At 31.9% G+C, this 27,025-nt stretch overlaps 4 protein-coding genes across 4 annotated transcripts; 1 reads left to right on the top strand and 3 right to left on the bottom strand.

Annotated features, from left to right (window-relative positions):
- Positions 1-2,499: 2,499 nt before the first annotated feature.
- Positions 2,500-3,554, top strand: LOC125197166 (accelerated cell death 11-like). The gene is made up of 4 exons (XM_048095876.2): positions 2,500-2,732; positions 2,860-3,032; positions 3,103-3,248; positions 3,332-3,554. Exons 1-4 carry the CDS (start codon positions 2,538-2,540, stop codon positions 3,436-3,438), a joined length of 621 nt encoding a protein of 206 aa, XP_047951833.2. The 5' UTR covers positions 2,500-2,537; the 3' UTR covers positions 3,439-3,554.
- Positions 3,555-4,497: 943 nt separating this feature from the next.
- On the bottom strand, positions 4,498-7,456 carry LOC125196776 ((-)-5-epieremophilene synthase STPS3-like). The gene is made up of 6 exons (XM_048095395.2): positions 7,355-7,456; positions 6,981-7,254; positions 6,522-6,894; positions 5,704-5,922; positions 5,296-5,434; positions 4,498-5,178 (listed from the first exon to the last, which is right to left on the bottom strand). Exons 1-6 carry the CDS (start codon positions 7,454-7,456, stop codon positions 4,639-4,641), a joined length of 1,647 nt encoding a protein of 548 aa, XP_047951352.2. The 3' UTR covers positions 4,498-4,638.
- A 7,919-nt stretch (positions 7,457-15,375) lies between these two features.
- LOC125196777 (germacrene A synthase-like) lies at positions 15,376-17,757 on the bottom strand. Its single transcript, XM_089057127.1, has 7 exons — positions 17,613-17,757; positions 17,240-17,513; positions 16,704-17,145; positions 16,388-16,606; positions 16,171-16,309; positions 15,836-16,081; positions 15,376-15,736 (listed from the first exon to the last, which is right to left on the bottom strand). Exons 1-7 carry the CDS (start codon positions 17,712-17,714, stop codon positions 15,440-15,442), a joined length of 1,719 nt encoding a protein of 572 aa, XP_088913253.1. The 5' UTR covers positions 17,715-17,757; the 3' UTR covers positions 15,376-15,439.
- Positions 17,758-20,758: 3,001 nt separating this feature from the next.
- Positions 20,759-23,270, bottom strand: LOC125197460 (germacrene A synthase-like). The gene is made up of 7 exons (XM_089057128.1): positions 23,123-23,270; positions 22,719-22,992; positions 22,259-22,631; positions 21,928-22,146; positions 21,681-21,819; positions 21,341-21,586; positions 20,759-21,167 (listed from the first exon to the last, which is right to left on the bottom strand). Exons 1-7 carry the CDS (start codon positions 23,222-23,224, stop codon positions 20,868-20,870), a joined length of 1,653 nt encoding a protein of 550 aa, XP_088913254.1. The 5' UTR covers positions 23,225-23,270; the 3' UTR covers positions 20,759-20,867.
- Between the last annotated feature and the right edge of the window lie 3,755 nt (positions 23,271-27,025).

The following is a 27,025-nucleotide window of genomic DNA, read 5'->3' as shown; positions in this document are numbered from 1 at the left end:
TTTCGCCGGAGAGAGAAAAGAAATGGGTGTTTGGCAATATGAGTGAGGATTGAGACGGAATTTGTCATTATTGCTTTTTTTCCAATACTCCATTTACCTAGGGACCTAGAATTAAATGACATCATTTGCTAAATTTAAAAGATTAGTGATCTTGAATTATGTAATCTAATTGTAAAATGGCCTTTGAATTTTCCTTTATTTATTATATTAGTTCTCAGAATTACATTGAATGTGTATTCTCACATAATATTTTAATTATTGTTACATGTATTTTTTATATATCACTAAATAAACACGTACCTATATGAAGTAAATATTTTTTAATTTTTTCTAATTTCAGTTTTATAATTTAAAATTTCAACCTTATTATTTATATTCAAATTATTTTTAATTTTAAAAAATTTGGAATGTTACAAAAAAGTATACTCATTTCATCCCGCTATAAGCGACTCGTATATTCTATGGATGTCCCAAATAATATAAGTCTTTTTTTGGAAAAATATAACATAATTATTCGTTTACTTTATCTTTTTGCTTCTTTGCTTTATCTCATCTTCTATTTTATTTTATTTTACTTAATTCTTTAAACATCATTTTCTTAAATCTGTATTCAAAGGGTGCGACTAAGGGAGTATATTGTTTTAAGAATATCCATGCTCGCATAAATGATTGATATTAAAATATATTTTTAAAAAATAATTAATATAAATATTATTTAAATATTTATAATGTGGTTCGAACCCACGATATTTTATTTCTGGATCCGCCATTGGCTGCGGATGCTCAATGAGGTCTCATGCCATCTCATATGAAGAGAGAAGGTCAAACGAAAAGCGTGTTGGATAATTTTAGCCCCAACTAAGGCTAATTAATTCAAAGGGAATTTGTCCATCACAAACATGTATAGATTCATTGTTAATTGAGGAATGGCAAGGCTTCAGAATGCGACATGCTATTTGCTAATTGCAAGTAACAAATTTTCATAATTAAACAAAGTACTAGTAGTAGTAGTAGTTCACAATTTCCACAAAATTTAATGCAAATAGAGTTATAAGCAAAACATTTTAAAATTGGTGGTTGCTTAATTACGTTGCACCAAGTCGTTGGCACCAGGTCACACTCAAATATGAAAGCATGAAGATCTGGATCAATTTTTTGTCGTTTGAAATTTATTCGAAGCTTTAAATTTCTAGAAGGAAAAAAAAAATCCAAACTTAATCGAAATATAAGAGCACCCATTTTTTTTAATTAAGTCTAACCCCATTCGAAAAATTGAAATAAACCCTGAACCCCAAAATCCAAAAATATTCTGAAGTCAAATTCCAAAATTTTAATACCATAATTAATTTTATTTTATTTGACCTATATTTTATATTTGCTCGCCACTCTGTCATCTCTATAAAAACCACAGACTCCATTCTTGAGTGTTCAAGTCATTACATGGGCCACACTAGCCGCTTTTATATGCTTAATTAGTTGGTCCCATAAAAATAGACTTTCATGATAATACAAGAAGTATAGTAGTAATAGGAGATGAAGATAAGAGTAATTGAACTAGCATAGCGGACCTATCTTATTCAGAGTGTAATATATATCTGGTGAAAATATTTAAAAAAAATAGAAGTTAGACTAATTTTCTGGGACGAACTAATATGAAGCTATTTTTAGAAATAGAGGAAGTATTTATAATAAGTTGCTACTTTTTGGTCCTTTTATATGATTTTTTTTAAAAAAATTATTTTATTTTGTAAAATTAATAGCTTTGTAAAACTAAATTCCTTGACCGTATTGTTTAAATTATATTGAGTCATTTTTTCTTTTATACTAATAAATTTTTTATTCTTTCTCACATTGTCATATCTTTTCTATATTATTCTCTTTCTTACTCCATTTATTCATTACTTAATTACTCAATCTGTCCATAAAAAATAGAGCACAATTACCATTTTTGGCCGTTCACAAAAAATAGAGCACATTCATTAATGGAAAGTTTTCAACAAATAATAACCTTATATTACATCATTCCACTAACACCACTTATCATTTACTTTTTCTCCTTCTCAGTACTTTTTTCCTTTCTCTCCTCCTTCATTAATTCTACATTAAAACTCGTGCCATACACAAACTGCTCTATTTTTTTGGGACGGAGAAAGTATTAAACACTACTCCTTTAAATTTTATATTGAAAATAAACAATTTAATTAAGTTAGTATAGTACTACTATTAAATAAATAAATGCTACTAGTAGAAGTAAATAAGTACTAATATTAGTAGTAGTGTATACTTATTTATCTCTTGAAGTAAATAAATACTACTAGTACATGTGACACGTATGATCGATAAAAGTCCTTTGAAATAAATAAATACTACTAGTAGTAGAAGTAATAGTATTACAAAAATGTGTATTACATGTCAAACCTATGATAATTTATCTTTTGTAAATAATTACTAGATGTATTAGTATGGAGTAATTTAGAATCCGTGTGTATATATATGAGAAGAAGTTGTGTTCCACTTAGGCCAATCAAAGTGAAGCAATGGAGGAAGGTAGACCGCTGCAGAACATGGCGGAGGCCTTCAAAGAATTGAGCAACAGATTAAATGAGTTTCCCGAAGGTGAAGAAGCTGGCCTCGAAGTCGCTGCGTTTGTTAAGGCCTGCTCTTCCGTCTCTCCTCTCATCCGATGTCTCGGCGGTGCTTTCTTATACGCTGAGATCGAATATGTTTCCAAAGTAATTAAAATATCGTTGATTTGTGGATTTAGTTTAATTGCGATTATTAGCTGTGATGATAATTTTACCAAAATTGCGATTAATTATTGATTGCTATGTGTGTACTGTTGTATTGTTGGACGAGAAGGTGAAGGATCTTGAGGAGGCTTCAAAATCAGTATCTGTGGTGGCGGAGATGATAGATGAGGATGTTAGATCAGATTGTGTGCGCAAGGCCGGGAGTCACACAAGAAATCTTTTGAGACTCAAGCGTGTACTTGACATGATCAATATTTTGTTTGAGAAAATCATTTCTACAGAGTATGAAATTAAAAAAAAGTGATCATTATCATTATCATTATCATTTCATTCACTAGATTGTTGTGTGTAGGGGAAATTCCCTAAAGGATCAAGCTATAGAAGCTTTCTCAGTCTTCTCTTCACACCATGGATTTACCATTAGAAAAGACGTGACTGCAGGAATGTTTGATGCCTTTCCCACAAGGGCACAACTCTTAATCAAACTCAATGAAGATGGTGAATATGTTCTACTATATATTATGCCTCTGCACATCTCTTACTTACTATGAACTGATAGAAAATCGATTTTCCTCTTTCAGAAAGTTCATCAAGAATTGAGATGCAGAAGTTCATATCCTCAGCAGCTCAAGTCGGCGAGTACCTTGACCAGCTCTTCAACACAAGAGGATTAGGAACTGATTGGTGAAATTGTACGGATTAGTATACTCCACTTTTTAACATCTCATATATGTATCTCATACTACTCCTACTATATGTTTGTATTTTACTGCCACTTGTATATATTCAATAACTCTTAACATACCTCCACTTCATTACTACGTTTTATTTCATACAAGACTATGGAAACATTGACGCCTTTTGGTTAAATCAAATTCTATAGATTAATACTTAATATGTAACTGAAAATTTTAATGGTTCAGCGAAACACCCTTGTCAATCATTATTTGCTATGCGAACAAAACATCCGGCAACTTAAACGACATTGTTTAATATATACTTATCGGTCATATCTTTAATTTTATATATGCACTCGTCACATAAATAAATTCAGAAACATAGCATGCGAGAACTTTTCATTAGATAATTGAGAAAAATATAAAATTATACTAATAACCGATTTCTAAAAATTATATTTGACCAAACATATTGCTATTTATAATTTAATATCTTTAAATATTTATGAAAATTCGTAGTAAGTGAAAATCCAACCACCTCACACTGAAAGTCAACTCTCTGTCCCTATCGCATTCTTCTCTACTATAGAAAATGCATGGATGTTGAATAATTTTAGCCCCAACCAAGGTTAATCCAAAAGCAATCTAAAATGAGGTGTCATATCATGTGAGAAGAGAAAATCAAACAAAAAGCGTGTTGAATAGTTTAATTTAGCCCCAACAAAGGCTAGCTAATTCAAACAAAGGGAATTTGTCCATCACAAACATGTAGTACTACTATCTCCTATTAATTCTTTGTTAGTGAGTAGTATGGCTCTTCTTTTATTCTAAAAGAATAAAAAAATTCCAAACTTAATCGAAATATACGAACATCCACTTTTTTTAAGTCAAATTCGAAATGTAAATATTCTAATTCAATTTAATAAAATTTGCTTAATAGTAATTTCTATATTACTTAACTTTGCATAGTTAATTTCTATAAAAATACATACTCGAAGTTATGTCCTCACCTTGCGTAGTTCGTCAGAGCTAGTTTGGTTTGAGGTGATGTTACCTTGGAGACGAAGCCGTTTTTAAAAACATCTATATGGGAGCATTAAGCAACTTGGTACGTAGTACAACTTTCTATGAAACAGAATTCATGTGAATACTAAATAGAACCATAAAGTATATATTATGGTAAATTATTTTGACAAGCATGCATGATGTGACTAAATCTTGATGGGGTCGACTAGCAATGCAACAATATGAGGCTTCAAAAGCTTATGGGGATGAGTATATCCATCTTCATTGTTCTTGTAAGTAACATCGACTAAGCGTTCCATATTGATTATTATGTTCATAAGAATATCCCTCGACTTGTCACAAAGATTCTCCTGGTTGCTATCCTTCCAAGCAGTTGTAGACATTTCAGCAAATTTGGCCATCGCCTCTTCTTTCGTCGCACCATTCTCTTTCATGTAGCATTCAATGCCAGTAGCAACTTGACCTCTCTCCTTCTCTGTCTCATAGGTAGCTATGTCATCAACCACTCGACACACTGTGAGTGCGGCCACCAGCATTTTAGGCTTCTTACTTAGACATTCGAAGTCGTCTTTTATAGCTGATTGTATTCCTAGAAGAGAAGTGGTGGCGATATAACAGTAGGTGCAAGTAATGAGAGCAATCTCTAGGTATTCCTCAAATGGTGGCAAGTATCCCTCTATAAACCACTTCGCTTCCACATAGTAGCTCCTCACCACTTCCTTTAGCTATACATGCATACCAATCACCAAACATTAGATGCATAAAATTAAAATCTTACTACTACTATATTAATGATAGTAATAAAAAGAATTGTAAAAGAGTAAAGGGCTAAGAAATTATACTGATTCTATGGAATAGTGCACTGCGTAGGATCGATCTTCCTTGGCCAATTCCTCTTCGATTTGCTCAAAGAGTTCCAAAACAACTTTGTAGAGAGGTCTCATGTACTCGGGGAGTCCATCGATTTCTCCATAATCCCACCTAACCAAGAAGCTTTTTTTAAAAAGAACAAGTTATAATGCCTAATGTTTCAATTTTAGTCTTAGGTTATAAGAAACGTTTCAAGCTTGACGAAATCGCCATTAGATAGTAGGAGACTTTAGAAATATTCTAAAGACATATGAATTTCGTTGGGAAATTATATTTAGGCCATTTTGAACCTGACCCAAAAAGTGAGATAAAATGTTAAAACGATTTGACAAAATTGAATAGTTATCAACTATACGTGTAATTGAAAATTCGGGACTTACCTCTGTATTGCCTTAGTGAAAACATCGAGTTCCTCGATTGTACCATAAGAGTCGTATGTGTCATCGAGTAGAGATATCATAAGAATGGTCTTGGTGAGCATGATACGAGCACGAGAATATTGCGGCTCATGGTACACTCCCATAGCCCAAAAGAAACACTCCACCACTCTATCCCTTGCATAAGGAAGTTTCGAGATAATGCCTATTTCTTTCCACCACCTACAAAATTAAAGATAATTTCTTGCATTAATTACTCAACCCCTAATATCACGTAATTCAATTCAATCTAATTCTATTTCATCGACGAAACAATTTTTAATTATATTTGAATTTGGCTGAATAGTGTCAATTTCACCGATGCTCCTAAAGTAGCTACTATATGAGAGACTAACTTAGAGAGAGAAGAGAAGTTGTGATGTTGATATGTTTGTTATATGTTTTTCCTTCAACCCTTCACACATATACATAGACGACTTAGGGATGGATGAACTATTGATCACTTGTAATTGATCTCTTTCAACAAGTCATGAAGAACTTTGAATTTTCTTCTACCGAAGTTGTAATAAAAAAAATGATCTTTTAGTGATATTTCGGACTTAATTTGCTTCTTCCAAGTAATTTCCAATTTATCTTTAAGTAATCATTTTGGATTTTTACTTACATTTTGATCACTCCAACATTACTGATCAACCCCTAAAGTTTTAATTTAATCTAATTCTATTTCATCGACGAAACAATTTGTAATTAAATTTGAATTATAGAAGTCATAATATGGCTGAATAGTGTCACTCTATTTCGTATTGAAAAAAAAATGATACCTTGAGACTTGCTGGAGTTCTTCATTGTATAGAATCTGCAACATGTTATAGTCTGATTTGGCGAGATTAAGCAGGGTTTCGTTTTTGTTCTCTTCATCTTCGTACACGGAGATGAACCTGCGCGCTTCAATCCTCGGAAGGCCCAAATGCAGGGGCTGCATGAGGGCATGCACAACTTGTTCCTTGAGGGGCGATCCGAGGTTTGGCGCTATGGATTTGAGAGTGGCCGTAGTAAAAGCAAGCGCGTCATCTAGTACGGTTTCTCCACGTGTCCTCAGATGCGAAGCTTCATACAAACTCAGCAGACCCTTCGCATCACTCTTGAGGTCATCCTTGAATTTTCCCTCCACATCCACCCATTTACCAAATATTTCTTGAAAAAAAAAACGCAGATATAATAAGTTATTTTCCAACTAAAAACAATAAACAGGAAATTAATGAAGAATGTAGTAGACATACCGGTAGATATAGGGTGGCCATGCTGCCTGAACAATCGAAAATGGAGAGCAACCGTGTACAAGTCATAGGCTTCGTTATCGTGATAATTGGTATTGAGATGGAAATAATGTTGCAATTTCTCTTCGATCTCGTTTTCAAAATGATACGAGATGCCTAAACGCTCAAGGGTGTCGATCAGATTCATGGTGTCTATCATGTTGGTTTCTGGAGCTGTTAGCAGATTTCGAACATCATTTTTCAGTTCTTCAACTGTCTTGGAATACTTTTCTTTCACCTACAATGCCAAATAATTATAACTCACAACCACAAAAGATTCAAAATTAAAATCTCCTCCTTCAAACTTAATTGACAGGTAAATTGAAAAAAATGCATACATTGGAGTCAGAAATGTAATTGATGAAGCGATCACCCCACAAGCTAGGGGAGAAATTGGCCTCTGGACGATGATAGAAACTGTTCAAATTCACAGCCGCCATTTAGTTGTGTAGTTGTAAAGCATGAAGACACACATATATAGGCAGATGGGAAGTAGTACAATACTATTTTTCTTTTTCTGTTAATTAGGTAAGGAGTAAATTAGTATAGGAAACACATGTAACATAAGGTCATGAATTGAAAATCCCATAGATATTGGGAACTATGTATGAATATAGATTTGGAATCATGATGGATAAAGGGTTGATTTTGACATTTTCTATAAATTGATTATAAGTTATTTTGATTTAAGTATGACAACGAGATGAGATGGAGCGAGTATTAATATATTCATTACTTTTTATAATTTTAATAAAATATTCATATTTTTTATTTCCTCCGTTGGTGATGTTTTTTTTTCGGTACGTGATTTAAGAAAAATTGTGTTAAATGAGTTAAGTAAATGAAGAATAAATTAGGAAATGAAAAAGGTAGAAAGATGAAGAAAGAGTAAGGTAAGTGAGAAGAAATGTATTCCTTTACCAAAAAGAAAATGACTTCACTATTATGGAATGGAGAAAGTAATTTTATTCAATACATATTATATTAATTTTTTTACAATTTTCGAAAGTCGAACAATTTTTTTTATAATTTTCACTAATTAAGTATAAAATATTAATTTCAGAATATAAGGCAAGATGATGCCTTAATAATTCATTTATTAAATGCTACTCCCTCAATTCCAGGAGAAAAAATTCCATGATCAAGGAATACCAAGTTGGCAATCCTACTTGGTATGTCATATCAATAAAATTGTGACAAATGGAAATATATATATCCCTAATTCCAACAAGATATATAAACTATGGAAACAATCTATGTAACCACACGCAATTAAATTATATGAAAACTTTATGTACATTCCATGTATTGTAGTAGAAAAATATTTAAGACTTGTATATTTTAATTTTTAATCATTTTTGCAATTATTTTCAATCATCTCACACGTAAATATAAAAGAAGTGATTAATTATTTTATGATTTTAGGAAATTATAATTTTTCTCAAATATATATAAATATATGTACAAAAATAATATAGACAAATAAAAGTGTAAGTATAACTTCAGTTTTGTTAGCGGAAACTATAAATTAAAATAACAATATGAATGATTATATATGTATAAATTAAACTAAGTATATTAATAATTATATAGTGTAGCTCGTGTTTTATTTTATCATTGCATAGTAACATTATGAATATTATACATTATATTAAAATATAGAAAGAATTTTAAAAAAATAAATAATAGTAATAATAATAATTAGATTATCTAAAAATTGATTTTATTATATGAATTATTTTTAATATATGAAAAACTTTAAAAACTTAAATACGACAGAAAATTGTTGAATGATAAAGCATTAAATTAACAAATTTTAAAAACTAAAACTACTAGTATAATGAAAATGACTGTTATCCCCAATTATATAGTAATAAATGTTTATATTTAGTGCATCTGTTATGGAATGTGCATAAACTTTCCATATTATTTAACACTGTGTAGTTATATTTAAATTGTTTGCATAATTTATGTATCTAGTTGGAATTGGAGATATATAGTATTTCCATTTGTTAAAAATTTATTGGTAGGACATACCAAGTAGGATTGCCAACTTGGTATTCCTTGACTAGGGAATTTTTTCTCCAATCGCAGATAATTTGTCTCATTTTTTCATTTCGGTCCAACCCACATAATTTGTCTCATTTCACTTTTTATTATTTTTTGTGGTGGATCACATATTCCACTAATTTATTCCTACTCACATTCTATTATAAAACTAATATATAAAAGTAAGACTCATATTCCACTAACTTTTTCAACTCACTTTTCATTACATTTCTTAAAATCCGTGTCTGGTCAAAGTGAGACGAATTATTTGGGACGGATTGAGTAAAAAAAAAAAATTCCACATTTGTTTTAAAATTGTGTATATATAATGAGCATAAAATAAAGAGGGAACATCTTTTTTAGTCCACGAACTTTGCCAAAGTATCATTTTAGGTCCGTGAACTTTGAAAATACCATTTGAGGTCCATCAACTATGAGTTAATATCATTTAAAGTACTTTTTTACTATTTCCAAGTTTTTTCTGGACGAAAATACCCTCAATACCTTAAAAGGTACTCCCTCCGTCTCACTTAAAATGAAATATTTGGGAATCGGCACGAGATTTTATGTAGTGTTATTTTGTGAGTTGTTGAAGAGAGAGTAAAGTAAGAGAGATGAAAAAGTAGAGAGAGTGTTGCTTCCATTTTAGGAAACGTTTCATTTTTAATGGGACAATCCAAAAAGGAAAACGTTTCATTTTTAATGGGACAGAGGGAGTATATAATAAACTTATCATATACTCATATATTTTATAAATATATTTACAATATATTTTTGACGAATTTTCTAAATATAATTTGACCTTCAATATTATCACTTAATTTTATGACATGCAAGTCAAATTGCTTCTTCAATTTTTTATATTAAAGAATTTTAAAATTAAATAAAAACTTTTCTTTAATAATAAAAAATTGAATAAAGATCTTTTCTTGCATGTCACAAAATTAAGTGATAATATTGAAGGTCAAATTATATTTTGAAAATTCATCAAAAATATAGAGTAAAGACATTTATAAAAAATATGACTATATGATAAGTTTATTAAAAATATAGTATATCCTTAAAATATTGAGGGTATTTTCGTCCAGAAAAATTTGGAAATAGTAAAAAAGTACTTCAATTAATATTAACTCATAGTTGACAAACCTCAAATGATATTTTCAAAGCTCACCGACCTAAAATGATTCTTTAACAAAGTTTGTAGACAAAAAAAGATGTTCCTCGATAAATTAGATTTACACCATTCAATTTTGATACGATGAAACCACATTTGACTTTAAATTTGATTCAAATTTCGATTCACTTTAACGCTACCATACACATAATTAGCGGAAGATATTATAATAATTTTACATAAGAGTATTTTCAACCATTAATTACATTAAATTTAAACATATTTTAAAGTAAATGTCATATTATATAATAATTTTGTTCCAACCATTTACACTAACTTCAAACTTAAAAATTATTCTCTATGTTATTTTTTTTTACTCAAAATTTTTAAAAATATTTGGATTTATAGGTATATTTTACTCAAAAACAAAAAATGAGATTGATTTTGAATGAGATTGATTTTAGAATACCATTGGAACTAATTATTTACTCCAATTTTACTGTACTATTGTACTATTGAAGATGATTTAATATCCAATAAGTCTCTAATTAATTTGTTTGACTGAAAATATATTTTATATTTTTAAGATCATCTCCAACCGTACTCCATAAATGAGTTTTGGTGTAGAAATCTTCTTCAATCGTACACCAAACTCAAACCCATTTTTTGTGTTTTTTGTGAAATAACACCAAATATGGTGTTACTGCAAAAAATTTGTGAGGCAAAAACCCAAAAATGGTGTAAATTTTGAGTTTGGTGTAAATGGTTGGAGATTGTAAAATGGTTAATATTTGATGTTAAAAGTTTTTTGAGTTCAAGTTCATCTATTTTAAAAATTTCTTTATATTTATTAATAAAGTAAAAAAAGAGTGAAAGACTAGGTACACTTCCCATTTTCTCTATCTCGCAATTTAAAAATGAAAAATTGTTAACAAAATTTTAGTAGCAGTGTTTCTAACTACGTAGTTATGTAAGTTTGTTGAATCCTTCAATAAAAACAATCACACGGCACCAGAAAAATCTGAGTATCTAATTATAAATATAACCCAAAAAAAGAAAAGAAAAAAAGACTGATGTTATATCCAAATTAATGATGAATGCTCGCACATGCAAATTAATGAAGAAATAGATATATTAATCACACAAAATACACTAAAAGTTAAACAAAAAGATAAATATGATGAAGCATATATCAATCACAAAAGGTATATGCAGTGATCGTCGATTATATTCGTGCATTAATATATGTGGCATCTCTTTAAAAAATTCGTATCGTAGTTGTCTTGCATACTAAATTCCAAACCACTTATAACTACCAAAACAAAAAATCATAAGACGCGGAAAATCATAGTAGTATACATTTAGTACGTGGTCCTCCACCATACCAAACTTCATAATAAGACGAGGAAAATTTAGATTGCCAAACTTTTCAAAATTATGTTCTCATCTACCCATAATTTGTCAATCCCCAAGTTATTGGATAGTTGAACTGCGTTCAATCATTTTTAACCATCCTAAATTAGCCGTTGAGGGCAAAAAAAAAAAAAAAAACTAATTCTTCTCGCACAATTTTGTTCCTGTATTAGCTTTAGTTTAAAATTTTTATAGTAAAATTAAACATGAATACGCGCTCTTCTATCATTTATAATGTTTACTTCAATAATTACACTGATCATATATTATATATACTATACGGGTCTTATTCTAATGCTTATAGCACCCTAATCCAAAATCAAGACTAAATCTCCACCCTTGAATTTTAAAATGAGTGGATGAGATTAAAGCTCACAAATCTCAATAAATAGTAGACAAAATATCAACAAAAGGGTAATATCGTCATTATGTTATCATATGATAATTTTCGTGGGTGTTTTTTTTATATCAACATTGTGTATTACAAATATCAACAATATGATATAAGAATATCAACATTAGTACAAGAAAATATCAACACATATTTATTGAGATTTTTACATGGTTTTATTGAGATTTTTTGATGTATTTGTTGATAAAAATCTGGGTATCAACATTTACGAAAACTAAAATAAAAAATATCAAATTTCATCATCCGAACGTCGTCGGAACATATGCAATTGAGATATCGTTGGAATCCTTATTAAATTATCTTTAATTTGATATATTTTTTACGAAAAAATAATTTAAATTGAGAGAGTTACGTAAATTTAAAGATTTGAGATGATTTTGAGGAGAGAGAAAGTAGTTAGTTATAATTACTACATATACAATTTGACATTAATACCCTTTTAATTTAATTAATAATTATTTAAATTTAAAATATATTACACTTGACATTATATTAACCACAAGATCTTCTAATCTAATAGTTGAAAATTGGTCTCAATTTGGGATGGCTAATTAGTTAGCCATTTGATTAAATCCCTATACTATACATCCCCATAAATATATAAATTAAGTTTATTGACTTTTAAATAGTGTAATCAGATGTGATGAATCGCATGAAGTAATCACATGTGACTCGCATGAGGTGGCAGATGAGAACACCTATTTTGATTTGTCTCTTCTTTTTAATCCACATACATATATTATACACACACATTTTAATTAGTATTTTATACTATAATTTCCTCCTTTTAATTAGTCTCTCCTCTTAATTCCACATATATATCTGATAATTGATATACACACACATTTTCATCATTTAAAATATAAACTCCTAATTGACTTGTCTCTCCTCTTTACTCCACGTACATGTACACACACATTTTCATCAATTTATTTGGGATTTTTTATGATTTAATTTTTAATTTTGGATAAACAGTAGCTGAGATGGAATTTTTTTAATATAAAAATACAAAAAGAAAGAGAAAGACATGAAATCAAGAATGAATATAACAAAATATATTTTGGGTGTAATTCGAATGTTAGCGCAATATGATAAATTAATTACTAGTGTTATTTAGTCACAACTTTTTGCAATAGAAATATAAATCTAAAGTTTGAGAGTCATCTGGAAATCTTATAAATTTACCATTGTTTTAGGTCCATGTGTATATGGAGGATAGACGAGAGAGCGAGTGACATCATATTCATACGAGGGAACTACAAAAATGGTCCCTGAACTATGGGGTTATCTCATAAATGGTCCCTGGACTTTAAAAATATCACAAGCAGTCCCTGGACTAAGGGTTAATATCAAAGGAGTTGGGGGGAGGGGAGGAGGGTTTGGACAATTTGATCTTTTTACATCTTTATTATTTTAAATTTGATATTATTTCAGTTACGTACTAAATTTGATATTATTTCAAAATTATCATTCTTCTTCCCTTTTGTCATCTTTCACTTTGTTTCTTTATTTCAATATTAGATTTAATTTTACAAAATTAAATTTTAAATTTCAATTTTTAAATATGCAAATGACATTTACCGGATATAGTTTTTTTTACTGTTCACTCTTTTTAATAATCAAAACAATGTCATTTCTTGATCGATTTATAGAGTTGGGAAAAATCAACGAGGTTAGATTAATATAAAAATTGAAGAAATTATATTATGTTTAGAGACTATTGAAGTATTGATAGTTTATGATACATTTCTTCTGTAAACACCATGGATTTTATTTTTTTTTAATGTAAAATAGTTTAATTTTATACTGGTAATACGTATTTTATATTGATGATGTGATCAAGTTATTGCTTAGTGTGTTGAGAATCGTGATAAAATTTAGGTTGCAAAATTCTTCAAATGGCACGTTAGATACAGTTTCTCCCAAATTAAAGTAACGAAAAAAAAATATGAACATCCTAAATATGAATTTTTTTGGACTCAATTCTTTTAAACCCATGTAAATAAAATAACTCATTTGGGCCCTGCCCACTAATACAGCCCACAAATTTTTAATTAATAGAGCCCGATATGAAGCATCGCTTTCCTTTCATTTTTAAGATCTCGAAGTTGTTTCCCCAATCATAAATATGTAATGCTTTTTCCGTCCATATGAAAAAAAGTCTAACTTTTGATTTCATTTATTAATCAAAATTAGTCTCGTACTAAAAATAAAAAGTTATTTTAAATTTATTATTTATTAATTTTCAATCTTTTTCTCATATTCGGTCTACAATATTCTTTTTCGTTCACCAATGAGAGTACTATTTTTCTCTCGATCTCATTGTTCGATCACCAATGAGAGTACTATTTTTCTTTCGTTCATCAATAAAATTACAATTTTATATGATAAAGGAAGTATATATAAAAAACATATGAAATTTGGTGGGGTTCACGATTCCCCTTAGTCTCTATGTAGCTTCGCCAATGAGTGTATGATGCTAGTGCCACAAATGAAATTCGATCGGTATGTCAATAAACTGCTTTGAATACACTATGAGACCTAGCCTCTATGGATCGACTAGCATATGAAAGGGGAAAGTTGTTACTTTCTATTATTGCCAATTTGCCACAAAGAAAATACATGTGAATAAATAAAACCAGAAATTATTATGGTAAAATATTTGTTTAGCCAACTATGATCTTGAACTGACTAGCAATGCAATAATATGAGGCTCCAAAACTTTTTGGGGATGAGTATATCCATTTTCATTCTTTGTATAGCATTGATTGCTCATCCCAAATTTAATACTTTTACAAGAATATCCTCTGTTATATATCAAGACTCCCTTAAATATTCCTTGTTTCTATCCTTTCACGTATCTATAGACATTCGCTCCCAGATGTAGATACACATCGTATCGAACTGGGTAAATAATTTCTTGTGTTCATTCTCTTTCATATTTGTGATTACCTGTGTTTATTTACCGACAATAATGATGAATATTTGTAGTATACTTTAATTGGAAATTGAGATATTTATATAATTATTTAATATGTATTCGTATACTTTGATTCTAAGGATAATTTGGATTCGTTCATTTCCATAACTAAAAAAGAAAGTATGAATCAAAGTTGATAATTCTATCTCCACTTTATAGTATTTTATAAGGTTATATTAATTCAAATCTAGAACTTGGTTTTATCATCGGAGTCATTACAATAGTATTTTATAAGGTTATATTAATTCAAATCTAGAACTTGGTTTTATCATCGGAGTCATTACAATATTATTGTGATATTGCTTATATTCACACAAATCCATGGTTAGCAAATAGACTTGTAAAATTTGATTAATTATAATATTGAATTTCAATAGCAATACATATGCCACAAATAGAACACCATATATGGTGAATTGATTATTGTTGGCAAGAGATGATCGATCATGAAATGACTAGAGCTGAAATGGGTCAATCAGCATGGCTACAATAAAAGGCTTCAAAACCTTTTCAGGATGCGTATATCCATCTTCGGTTTTGTAAGTAACATCTGTTAAGCGTGCGAAGTTGACGACACGTGTAAGAACATCCCTGGATTTATAAGAAGACGGCCTTAGAGACTCCTTGTTGGCATCCTTCCACGCATCGCTAGCCATTTCCATGAATTTGGACATCGCCTCTTCTTTTGTCACACCATAGTCGCTCATGTAGCACCCAATTCCCGTTGCAACTTGACCTCTCTCCCTCTCAGTCTAAACACACAAAAAATATCAGAAAACCGAGACTCAAAATGCATAATATATACTGTAATCTATATATATGGACTATGGTGTATTTCTTCAAAATTATACCTCATAAGTAGCCACATCATCAACGAGTCGACCTATTTTGAGTACGGCAACAAGTAATTCAGGCCTCTTACTTAGCCATTCAAAGTCTTCCTTTCGAACCGATCCCATTCCTAGTAAAGCACAGAGGGGGAGATAACAGGAAGTGCTGGTAACGAGACCGTTCTTTAGGTATTCCTCAAATGATGGTAAGTATCCCTCTATGAACCACTTCGCCTCAACAAGATAGCACCTCACCAATTCCTGTAGCTATATTTATATATTTACGGATATCAAATCAAATTTCGGTTAGTAACTAACACATTTTTTGTTGAAAGATATATACGAATGAATCATACTGCTTCTTTGGCATAGGTTGCTGCATAGGGTCGTTCTTCCTTAGCTAGTTCTTCCTCAAATTGAACGTAGAGTTCCAAGATAGTTTTATAGAGAGGTCTCATGTAGTCAGGCAGTTGAGAGGTTTCTCCATCATCCCACCTAAGCAAGCAAAGTAGTAGTTAAATACTAACAACAACAGCAGGAATATAATGCATGAAATTCTTGGATTTTGATTACCTCTGTATAGCCTTGGTGAAAAGCTCGAGTTCCTCGATTTTACCATAAGAATCATAGGTGTCGTCTATTACAGATATCATAGCGATGGTCTTGGTTAGAATGATACGGGCACGAGAATATTGTGGCTCGTAGTATACTCCCACAGCCCAGAAGAAACACTCCACCACTCTATCTCTTGCATAAGGAAGTTTCGAGACAAACCCTATTTCATTCCACCACCTAATTATAAAAAACAAAACAAGATTAATTTAATTTCTAGTATTACTACACGTCTATCTGATCTGATGGAATATTGTATGGCTGAAATTCATGTTACCTTGAGATTTGGCGGAGCTCCTCTTTGTGTTGCATTTGCAATAGGTTATAGTCTATCTTGGCAAATTTCATTAGGGTTTCGTTTTCTTCTTCTTCTTCTTCTTCTTCTTCTTCTTCTTCTTCTTCTTCTTCTTCTTCTTCTTCTTCTTCTTCTTCTTCTTCTTCTTCATCATAAATGGGGATGAAAATGCCTGCTTCAACTCTCGGAATCCCTAAATGCAGGGGCTGCACGAGGGCATGCACAACTTGTTCCTTGAGGGGCGACTTGAGGTTTGGCGCCATAGATTTGAGAGTGGCCGTAGTAAAAGCAAGCGCGTTGTCTAGTATGGTTTCTCCATGTATTCTAAGATACGAAGCTTCGTACAAACTCAGCAGACCCTTTGCATCACTCTTGAGGCCCTCCTCGAATTTTCCCTCCACATCCACCCATTTACCAAATATTTCTTGAAAAAACAAACGCAAAAATAATAATAAAAAAAATCAAACTAAAACAATAAATTAAACGAAGTGTACGCATTACTTCATGTATATACATACCAGTAGAAATAGGATGGCCGTGCTGCCTGAACAATCGAAAATGGAGAGAAACAGTGTACAAGTCATAGGCTTCATCATCCTGATAATTGGTATTGAGATGGAAATAATGTTGCAATATCTCTTCGATCTCGTTCTCAAAATGATAGGCGACGCCAAGGCGCTCAATGGTGTCGGTCAGATTCATGGTGTCAATCATTTTGGTATCTGGAGCTGTTAGCAGACTTCGAACATCATTTTTCAATTCTTCAACTCTCTTGGAATACTTTTCTTTCGCCTACAATGCCAAATAATTATAACTCACAAGCACAAAGATTCAAAATTAAAATCTCCTTCTTCGAACTTAATTGATAGGTAAATTGAAAAAAATGCATACATTGGAGTCAGAAATGTAATTGAGGAAGCGATCGCCCCACAAGCTGGGGGAGAAGTTGGCTTCTGGACGATGATACAAACTGTTCGAATTTACACCCGCCATTTATGTATGTATGTATGTCTGCAAATCCCAAACTTGCTTTGAATATTTGTTGATAATAAAACACACACATATATATAGTAGATGGTCAGATAGTAGTAATAGTAGTATTTTACTTTGAGAGTGTGTAGGAGAGTGTTCATATGTTACTCGTGAGGCCTGCAGCAAATCCTCTTTTTTATGATTCTGCACCAACTTTAACTGCAATTTGTTGGGAGTCAGAGCTGCAGCTGCCCTTGCCCCTTTTTTGGCAAGCTATTTTGGTCTATTTTGGAAAGTTTGCTGCATCCTTTTCTTTACTTAGGAGACAGCTAGTTTTAGTACCTCATGCTACAGCTGCTGGGAAGAGGACTTGGCTCGTACGTTGACTCATTTCGAAATAAAATGCAAAAGTGCAAGCTATATAGCAATATACTCCCTCCGTCCACCATTAGGAGTCTCATTCATGGGCGATACGAGTTTTAAGAAATATTAAGAAAAGTGAGTGGAAAAAAGTTAGTATAATAGGGGTCCCACTTGTATATATTAGTTTTAAATAAAATGTGAGGAATGAGTTAGTGAAAGGTGGGACTTTATTACCATTTATGGTAAAAATGAACCGGGACTTTTATTCACGGACGGACTAAAATAGAAAAACGAGACTCTTATTCGCAGACAGAGGGAGTAGTTTCTAAGGCTCCTTGGCCCATACTTGTGTATTTGTACTAGCATCCATAATTCCTTTTTTTTTTTTAACTCATAAACCCACATTATGTAGTAAGTTAAAGTGTAGTTTGGGGTGTAGTCAAACATTCTAGTTCGGGAATGAACTCTTCATATTCTTCCTCGACGTTTGTTATGTTTTATAAATATAGGTGATTGTTTTAGTTCAGTCTGCAGTCTGCACCCTCTTTATTTTTGCTTTGCGAAACATCATTATTTAAGTATCAATAAAAGTAACGAGTTTTATTTATTTCAACTTAAAAGAGAGTGACATTTTTTCCAAAGTTCGGTAGAACTCTTAAAACTTAAGCAAATAAAAGAGCAGGTATTACACCGCCACACAAAAATTATTTCACTTTGACTGGGAATGTGTTTTAAGAAATGTAATGAAAAATGAATTGAAAAAGTTAGTGGAATATGGATTTGCAGTCTGCAAAATGTAAGTAGGACCGACGGAATTTAAGTAGGAATGAACTATGGAATATGAGATCCACCACCAAAAATGGAAAAAAGTTGAACTTGGACAAATTTTGTGGGACCGACGAAAATGAAAAAATAAGCATTTCTTTATAATTTGACATAAATAGATGACCGACCTTTTTATTTTAATAAGAGGTAACATTATAATTTGACATAATAACATATTCAAAAAATTTCAACGACATTGTTTGTCGTCTTCTTTTTCAATCAAAAACATTTTTTTTTGTTTGTATACTAGTAAGCCATTTATCTTTCCTTTTCTTCAGCATTTTTTTCTTTCCTATTTTCTTTCCTTTTTTTTTAGTTTTTGATACTATAGTTGTAAAAAGTAACATCAATTATGATTATTTTTCAAAATAATTTTCATATACAATATCTTAATTTTACTTTCTTAATATTCCTTTTTGTCCCATAATAAATGAGTTATTTTTTTAAACCATTCCATTATAAATTGAATTGTGTTCTTTTTTTAGTAAAAATATAATAAATTTACTATGTCTTAATTTATTCTCTCTTTCTTATATTTGTCTTTTATTTGTCTTTTGTTCCTTTTCAAATCAAAAACCACATTTTAATAAAGCTGGAACAACATTCATACCATTTCAGACGCATATAATTAGCAATAGGTCTCCGCAACACTTGCAACATTAATTGTTTATTTGTTCACAATCGAACTCGGAATTAAATACTTCTACTAAGTACTAATATTATTTGGATTACTTGAAATTGAATCATTCTTTGTTTCTTTTGGAAAAATAATGATGAATAATTGTAATCAGAACCACTAAGGTTTTATAGATAACTAGCGTTGTCACCCGTACGATGCACGGGCCAAATCTTTTTCAAGTACTGATTACTCATTCTCAATAAATCAATATATATGAAAGAATAAAAATAATATTATTATGTGGATTTTAAAAATAAAAATACTCCCTCCATTTTTTATAATTTGTCACCATTTGACCTGTCACGAGTTTTAAGAAATATAATAAAAAGTGAGTTGGAAATATTAATGACACGTTAGTCCTATTTTTATATATTAGTTTTATAATAAAATGTGAATGAGAATGATTAGTGGAATGTGGGGTCTACTACCAAAAATGGTAAAAGTGAAAGGTGACAAATTTTTAGGGACGGAAGAAAATAGAAATAAGTGACAAAATTTAGGGACGGATGAAGTATTATATAATAACACTATATTAGATAACTACAAATATAAAATTAAATAACTTGAAAATTATAATAATAGACACATGTTGATTTCAATCATTTTGTATATTACAATTTTACATTCTACACCACAACTTGTCACTAAAATCGATGATTAAATAACGTATTTATATACTTATAAAAATAATTTTACTATAACAAAATTAATAAAAATGACATTTAAATTCCATCTTCAGAAAATGTTATAAACTCCTTACATGTCATATTGGGCTTTGAAATATATTAAAAGTCCAATTGATGCATTGGGGCCTAATTCCTTTAGCCCTCAAATTAAAGATTCAAGCCCTACATCAGGTAACATTTGTTTAACCCTAAAATGGGAAAGAAAGGACGCCGTTCTCGTGTAAGTTACGGTGGTGGTAAAACTTTCCCGGCGGCGAAACAAAGGCTCCGGCGGGTGGGAATCCCCCTTTCTTTGCGCTTGGAGAATCAAAAACCCATTGATTGGTCAGGCAATTGGAGCTAAAAGGGGATAAAATTGAAGTAAAATTGGTTGATAAAGGAGAAATTTTTTTTTCTGGTTTTTTCCAGTTGACGTTTCTCTCCTCATCGACCTAATTTCTTTCTCCCCATTTTAGCTCCGCCATGGTTGTTTAACTTGTGAACCTTGCGAGTATGATCAGAATCAAGTTGCATAGGAAAGGGGAAATTAGTTGTTACGTTCTATTATTTCCACAATAAAATAGTACTAGTACATGTGAATAAACCATAAATTTTTATGGCCAAATTGTGATCTCCAAGTTTCTAAACATTGATGGGGTCCACTAGCAATGCAATAACATGAGGCCTCAAAACCTTCCGAGGATTAGTAAATCCATCTTCATTGTTCTTGTATACAACATGGATGATTCTTTCCAAATTCAATATTTTCATAAGAATATCCCTTGGTATGTTGCAAGACGCCTTTATATATTCCTCGTTGCTATCCTTCCAAGCATCCATAGACATTTCCCAAAATTTAGCCTTGGCTTCTTCTTTTGTCACACCATTCTCTCTCATGTAGCTGTCAATGCCAGTAGCAACTTGACCTCTCTCCTTCTCTATCTAAACACACCAAATTAAAACATTTCATTCTAAGTTGTGAGACTCAAATGCATGCCACATCATCATCATTGATATGATCAAATGAATTTTTTTTTTGAAAGAAACCTTACTTTCTTAAAATCAAAATATGTTTCCAAAATATTTATAATCATGGAACGAATTTGCATGTGTACCTCATAACTAGATGCATCATCAACCAATCGACATATTGTGAGTGCAGCCACAAGCATTTTAGGCTTCTTACTTAGCCATTCGAAGTCTTCTTTTCGAGCGGATCCCATCCCCATGAAAGAAGAGGTGGTGAGGTAATGGTAGGTACTTGTTGTGAAAGCAATGTCTAGGTATTCCTCAAATGGTGGCAAATATCCCTTTATGAACCACTTCGCCTCACCAAGATAGCACCTCACCAATTCCTTTAGCTACGGTTATTAAATTAAATTTGATAAGTATACACACTTTTACAATAGCAATAAATGTTTATTTGAAGAGTCAAGAAGGCCATTGAATCCATACTGTTTCAATGGCATAGTATACTACGTAGGATCGTCCTTCGTTAGTTAATTCTTCCTCGAATTGCTCATAGAGTTCTAAAATTGCTTTGTAGAGAGGTACCATATACTCGGGTAGTTGAGCAATTTCTCCATCATCCCACCTAAGTTGTAGACAAAGTTATAAATCCCTTATTGTGATTAAAAAACCCTCAGGAAAGATGCACACAACTTTTTTGGCCTAAAAATAGAGTTTGGGGTTTAAGGTTTACCTCTGTATTGCCTCAGTAAAAATCTCGAGTTCCTCGACTGTACCATAAGCATCAAAAGTGTCATCTATCAGAGATGTCATAGCAATGGTCTTGGCCAGCATGATACGTCCACGAGAATATTGTGGCTCATGGCACACTCCCAACGCCCAGAAGTAGCACTCCACCACCCTATCTCTTGCATAACTAAGTTTCGAGATAAGCCCTAATTCTTTCCACCACCTATATATATAATATATGTATGTATATAAAGCAGTCAAGATTATTTTCTATGTATACACTATACAGTACAGTAAGCAATCAAGATAAATTGTCTAGGTTGGAAATATGTTACCTTGAGATATGGCTGAGCTCTTCTTTATGAATAATTTGCAGCAAGTTAAAGTCTATCTTGGCGAATTTCATCAGGGTTTCATTTTTTTGCTCTTCTTCTTTGTAAGCGGAGATGAAACTGCGTGCTTCAACTCTCGGAATGCCTAAATGCAGGGGCTGCACGAGGGCATGCGCAACTTGTTCCTTAAGGGGCGATTCGAGGTTTGGGGCCATGGATTTGAGAGTGGCCGTAGTAAAAGCAAGCGCGTCATCTAGTATGGTTTCTCCACGTGTCCTCAGATGCGAAGCTTCATACAAACTCAGCAGACCCTTCGCATCACTCTTGAGGTCATCCTTGAATTTTCCCTCCACATCCACCCATTTACCAAATATTTCTTGAAAAAAAAGAAAGCAGATATTATCAGTTATTTTCCAACTAAAAACAATAAACAAGAAATTAATGAAGAATGTAGTAGACATACCAGTAGATATAGGGTGGCCATGCTGCCTAAACAATCTAAAATGGAGAGCAACAGTGCACAAGTCATAGACTTCATCATCCTGATAATTGGTATTGAGATGGAAATAATGTTGCAATTTCTCTTCGATCTCGTTTTCAAAATGATACGAGATGCCTAAACGCTCAAGGGTGTCGATCAGATTCATGGTGTCTATCATGTTGGTTTCTGGAGCTGTTAGCAGATTTCGAACATCATTTTTCAGTTCTTCAACTGTCTTGGAATACTTTTCTTTCACCTACAATGCCAAATAATTATAACTCACAACCACAAAAGATTCAAAATTAAAATCTCCTTCTTCAAACTTAATTGATAGGTAATTGGAAAAAAAAAAAAAGAAAAAAAAAGGAGTGTGTGGACATGCATACATTGGAGTCAGAAATGTAATTGAGGAAGCGATCGCCCCACAAGCTGGGGGAGAAGTTGGCCTCTGGACGATGATACAAACTGTTCAAATTCGCAGCCGTCATTGATATATGTTTGCAAATCCAAATCCCAAACTTGGTTTTTGTAGTTGTAAAGCTTGAAGATACACATATATATAGACAGATGATCAGATATTTTATTTTTTAGGTAGAGTACTATATCAGTATAGAAAAAACGTGAAATATATGTTTTTTTTACTATGTTTTGAGCTATGCAAGAATCATCTTGAGGAGTGAAAACATTTTGCTGTTTTGTTTTTCGATATTTTATAATCTTTCAATGTTCGCTTTTTTATGAATTACATCAAAACTTTAGAATATCATGATTTCAATGCCCAATGACAGTAATGTCGTTGGCTTATTTACAACATATGACATCTTCAATTTCGAATAAATAACCAAAATTTTCCATGTAGATATTTGAGTTTGTTGAATCCTTCAATAAAAAAAAAGAAAAAAAAACTGATGTAGCGTAGCTTTGATGTTATTTCCAAATTAATGATGAAACATATTATATTATTTGCACAAAAAATACACTAACAGTTATGATAAAACAAATATCAGTCACACAATATATATGTGGTGATCGTCGATGATATTCGTGCATTTATGTCGCATTGTTTCAAAAATTTGTAGACAGATAATATTCGTGCATTTATATATGTGGCATCTCTTTCAAAAATTTTAGAGTCGTAGGCTCGTAGTGGTCTACCAGTACTAAATTCGAAACCTCTTTTATAACTACCAAAATATAATATCATAATACGAGGAAAATCATAGTATGTGGTCCTCCACCATATCAAAATTCATAAGACTAGTAAAATCAAGATTGCCAAAAATTTCCAAAATCTTATAATATTTTCTTCCTCCGCTGTTAAATATCTCATTTTTCTTTTTTTACTATATTCAGTAATTAAGTAAATCAATACATAAAAGTTGAAAACACATTCTGCTAACTTTTTCTACCGCTTTATTTTACAAAGTCAAACAATTTTATAAAATCCGAGCCAATAAAATATATGAGACATTTATTGATTGACGGAGAGAGTACTTTCTACATATTTTGTGTAGGCACAATTACGGTATGCTAAGTTTTTTAACAACATTAAATTAGATATATAAACAATGGAAACATTAAATTATATAGAAAGTTTCTCCATATTCCATATACGTATAATAAATACATTACATATGCAGGAGATATTCATTATTCTATTTATTTAAATATTCAATCATCATTTATAATTATCGTCAATCATTTTATACATAAATATAAAAAACAACTATTAGTTGTTTATTTTATAATGAAACTGGGAAATTTTCATTCTTTATCTACTATCAAGTAATTTTGGTAAGATTAAAATTTTTAACTGGAGATTACTGTCATTTTTATTATACTAGTAGTTTTGTTTTTTATAATTTTAAATTTAAATGTTATTCATAAATCAATATACTCTCATCTATCTGTTTATGGAATTTTTTGATGGTCACTTTTATTATACTAGTAGCTTTGTTTTTTATAATTTTAAATTTAAATGTTATTCATAAATCAATATACTCTCATCTATCTGTTTATATTATTATTAATTATTTTTATAATTTAATATTATACTCGTATATGATATTTATACAATTAGTGTGCAATGAAAAAATTAAACAAAAACTACACTATATAAACAGTCATATAATTAACTTAATTTATACACATTAGAATTATTTATATTGTTAATTTAATTGATAGTATTCAATGCTAATAAACTTGCAGTTATAATTACATATTTTATTTATTTAGATTTTTTAATATAATAAAGATAAAAAAAAAGTAATCTCCTAAAATCTAAAAATGTGTGACGTGATTATTTTCTGTTATGTGTAAAACGACTTTGACAATAATTGTGAAAAATGATTAAATATTGAAATACTACATATTAGTGTATGAATTATACATGGAATGAGTAGATGCTTTCCATATAATTTAGAATGTTACTCCCTCCGTCCCACTTAAAATGACACGTTTTCCTTTTTAGTTTGTCCCAACTAAGATGACACATTTCCTTTTTTGGAAAATTTCTCTCTTCAATTAATACACTCAACCATTTTTTCTCACTCTCATTAAAATATTCATCTTTCTTTATCTCTCTACTTTAATACTTACACTCACCTTTGCTCTCTCCAATTAAACACTTTAACCAATAACTCCTAAAATCTTGTACCGGCTAAGCAATGTGTCATCTTAGCCGGGACAGAAGGAGTACATTGTTAATATATCTAATTGGAAATATGAATATACATATTTATATTTGTCAAAGATTTATTAGTAGGATATACCAAATAGTATTGACACTTTGGTCCGTCTTGGCCACCGAATAATTTTTTCAAGTTTATTGGCTAGAGATTAAATGTTTTACTAATTGAACTACGTGTGCTAGTTTTTTGACAGTCCTAAATTAGCTCGTGGGGGAGTGAAAGTAACTCTTCAATATACATTTATAATGTTTAGTTCATTATGTGAATAATTATAGATAAATTTAATTTATTAACTACTTGTATTAACTAGAGTAATCACACGTGACTTACATGAGTTAGCTCCACAGATGATAACACCTAAGAGCACTCCCAATGGTTAGGCGTTAGGGTCGGCGAAAAATCGCCGAAAATCGCCGGATTTTCGCCGGGCGTTGGGGTGATTTCGGCGATAATTCGGCGTTAATTCTACCGATTCATCGCCAACTCCCGATTCATCGCCGAATCATCGGCGCCCACTGTAGGCGCGATTCGGCGATTTTCGGCGATTATTTTTATTTTTTATTTTTTATTTTTTTTGCAACCAACGGCTATAATTCCTACACTATATATAATTCCTCCTCCTCCATTCATCACACACAATCTTCATTCTCTCTCTCAATTTTTCAATCTCATTATCTCAATCTTCAATCTTCAAAATTATGAGTTCAAGTAGGAAAATTTCCCGAAAAGGTAAGGGCAAAGAGCCGAGTACACAATTTCCCACTGATGAAGCAAATCAGCAGTGGATGAACTCGTTGTTGTCGATAGGTTCTCCTCCCGGCCAATATCCATATGCGGGTCCGTCCCCATTGCAGACTCCTCCGGTGCGCAGACTTTCTCCGTACTTCCAGTCTGCCCTCAGCATGCCCTCTCCAGCCGACGATGTGTATCGCCCCCAGATAGTCACATCGTTGTTCGACACCCCTAGATCCACCCCAGACGACGAAGGATCTCAGGACGCGACGTACACAACGGATCCTACACTCAGCACGAATGACTACGAGGTGGAAGAAACGCCCGCCGAGCCGCCTTCCAGGAGCAGGAAGGGGAAGGCGCCGGCGCCGGCATCGACGGCTGCGACTGATACGGCTTCCGATGAGAAGCCGAAGCGGGTAAGGACTACTTACACTCTGGAAGAGTCCGAGCTTATAGCCAACTGCTGGGCGGACACGACGCAGAACGCGGAGCGCAGCAACTACCAGACTGAGCTCATATTTTGGGAGCGGGTTGCGGAGAAGTACACGAGCAACAAGACTGCCTCGATGAAGGACCATGGCAGCGAGGCGATCCGCCGGCATTGGGAGCGCCTCATGAGGGACTGTGGCCACTTCAACGGTATATACTCTAACTTGATGACGAACATGACGAGTGGCCAGAACGAGCACATGGTCCGAGATGAGGCCATGCAGAGGTATAATGGCCAGTTCTTGTCGAAGGGCTTCAAGTATTGGAACATCTATGATAGGCTGAAGGATCTCCCCAAATTCCGAACGGGGATGCATACCGCGCTGCACGGGAAATCGGTGCGCTCGCGACTTAGCGGTGCGGAGAGTGAGGGAA

Source organism: Salvia hispanica, chromosome 4, assembly GCF_029641045.1.
Source record: "Salvia hispanica isolate PSC_SH4W2 chromosome 4, Shi_PSC_v1, whole genome shotgun sequence".
NCBI lineage: Eukaryota > Viridiplantae > Streptophyta > Magnoliopsida > Lamiales > Lamiaceae > Salvia > Salvia hispanica.
This window is presented reverse-complemented; position numbering and strand designations above follow the sequence as displayed.

What these genes read in the sequence shown, in the direction of transcription:
- LOC125197166 (XM_048095876.2), top strand. Translation starts at nt 2,538, where the DNA reads ATGGAGGAAGGTAGACCGCTGCAGAACATGGCGGAGGCCTTCAAAGAA. An exon ending in AGATCGAATATGTTTCCAAA is followed by an intron (nt 2,733 to 2,859) that starts GTAATTAAAATA and finishes TTGGACGAGAAG; the next exon opens with GTGAAGGATCTTGAGGAGGC. An exon ending in AATCAAACTCAATGAAGATG is followed by an intron (nt 3,249 to 3,331) that starts GTGAATATGTTC and finishes TTCCTCTTTCAG; the next exon opens with AAAGTTCATCAAGAATTGAG.
- LOC125196776 (XM_048095395.2), bottom strand. Translation starts at nt 7,456, where the DNA reads ATGGCGGCTGTGAATTTGAACAGTTTCTATCATCGTCCAGAGGCCAAT. An exon ending in ATTACATTTCTGACTCCAAT is followed by an intron (nt 7,255 to 7,354) that starts GTATGCATTTTT and finishes TTGGCATTGTAG; the next exon opens with GTGAAAGAAAAGTATTCCAA. An exon ending in GAACTCCAGCAAGTCTCAAG is followed by an intron (nt 5,923 to 6,521) that starts GTATCATTTTTT and finishes TTAATTTTGTAG; the next exon opens with GTGGTGGAAAGAAATAGGCA.
- LOC125196777 (XM_089057127.1), bottom strand. Translation starts at nt 17,714, where the DNA reads ATGGCGGGTGTAAATTCGAACAGTTTGTATCATCGTCCAGAAGCCAAC. An exon ending in CGGCCATCCTATTTCTACTG is followed by an intron (nt 17,146 to 17,239) that starts GTATGTATATAC and finishes TGTTTTTTCAAG; the next exon opens with AAATATTTGGTAAATGGGTG. An exon ending in TTCACCAAGGCTATACAGAG is followed by an intron (nt 16,310 to 16,387) that starts GTAATCAAAATC and finishes TTGCTTGCTTAG; the next exon opens with GTGGGATGATGGAGAAACCT.
- LOC125197460 (XM_089057128.1), bottom strand. Translation starts at nt 23,224, where the DNA reads ATGACGGCTGCGAATTTGAACAGTTTGTATCATCGTCCAGAGGCCAAC. An exon ending in TGGCCACCCTATATCTACTG is followed by an intron (nt 22,632 to 22,718) that starts GTATGTCTACTA and finishes TTTTTTTTCAAG; the next exon opens with AAATATTTGGTAAATGGGTG. An exon ending in ATGATGCATCTAGTTATGAG is followed by an intron (nt 21,168 to 21,340) that starts GTACACATGCAA and finishes TGGTGTGTTTAG; the next exon opens with ATAGAGAAGGAGAGAGGTCA.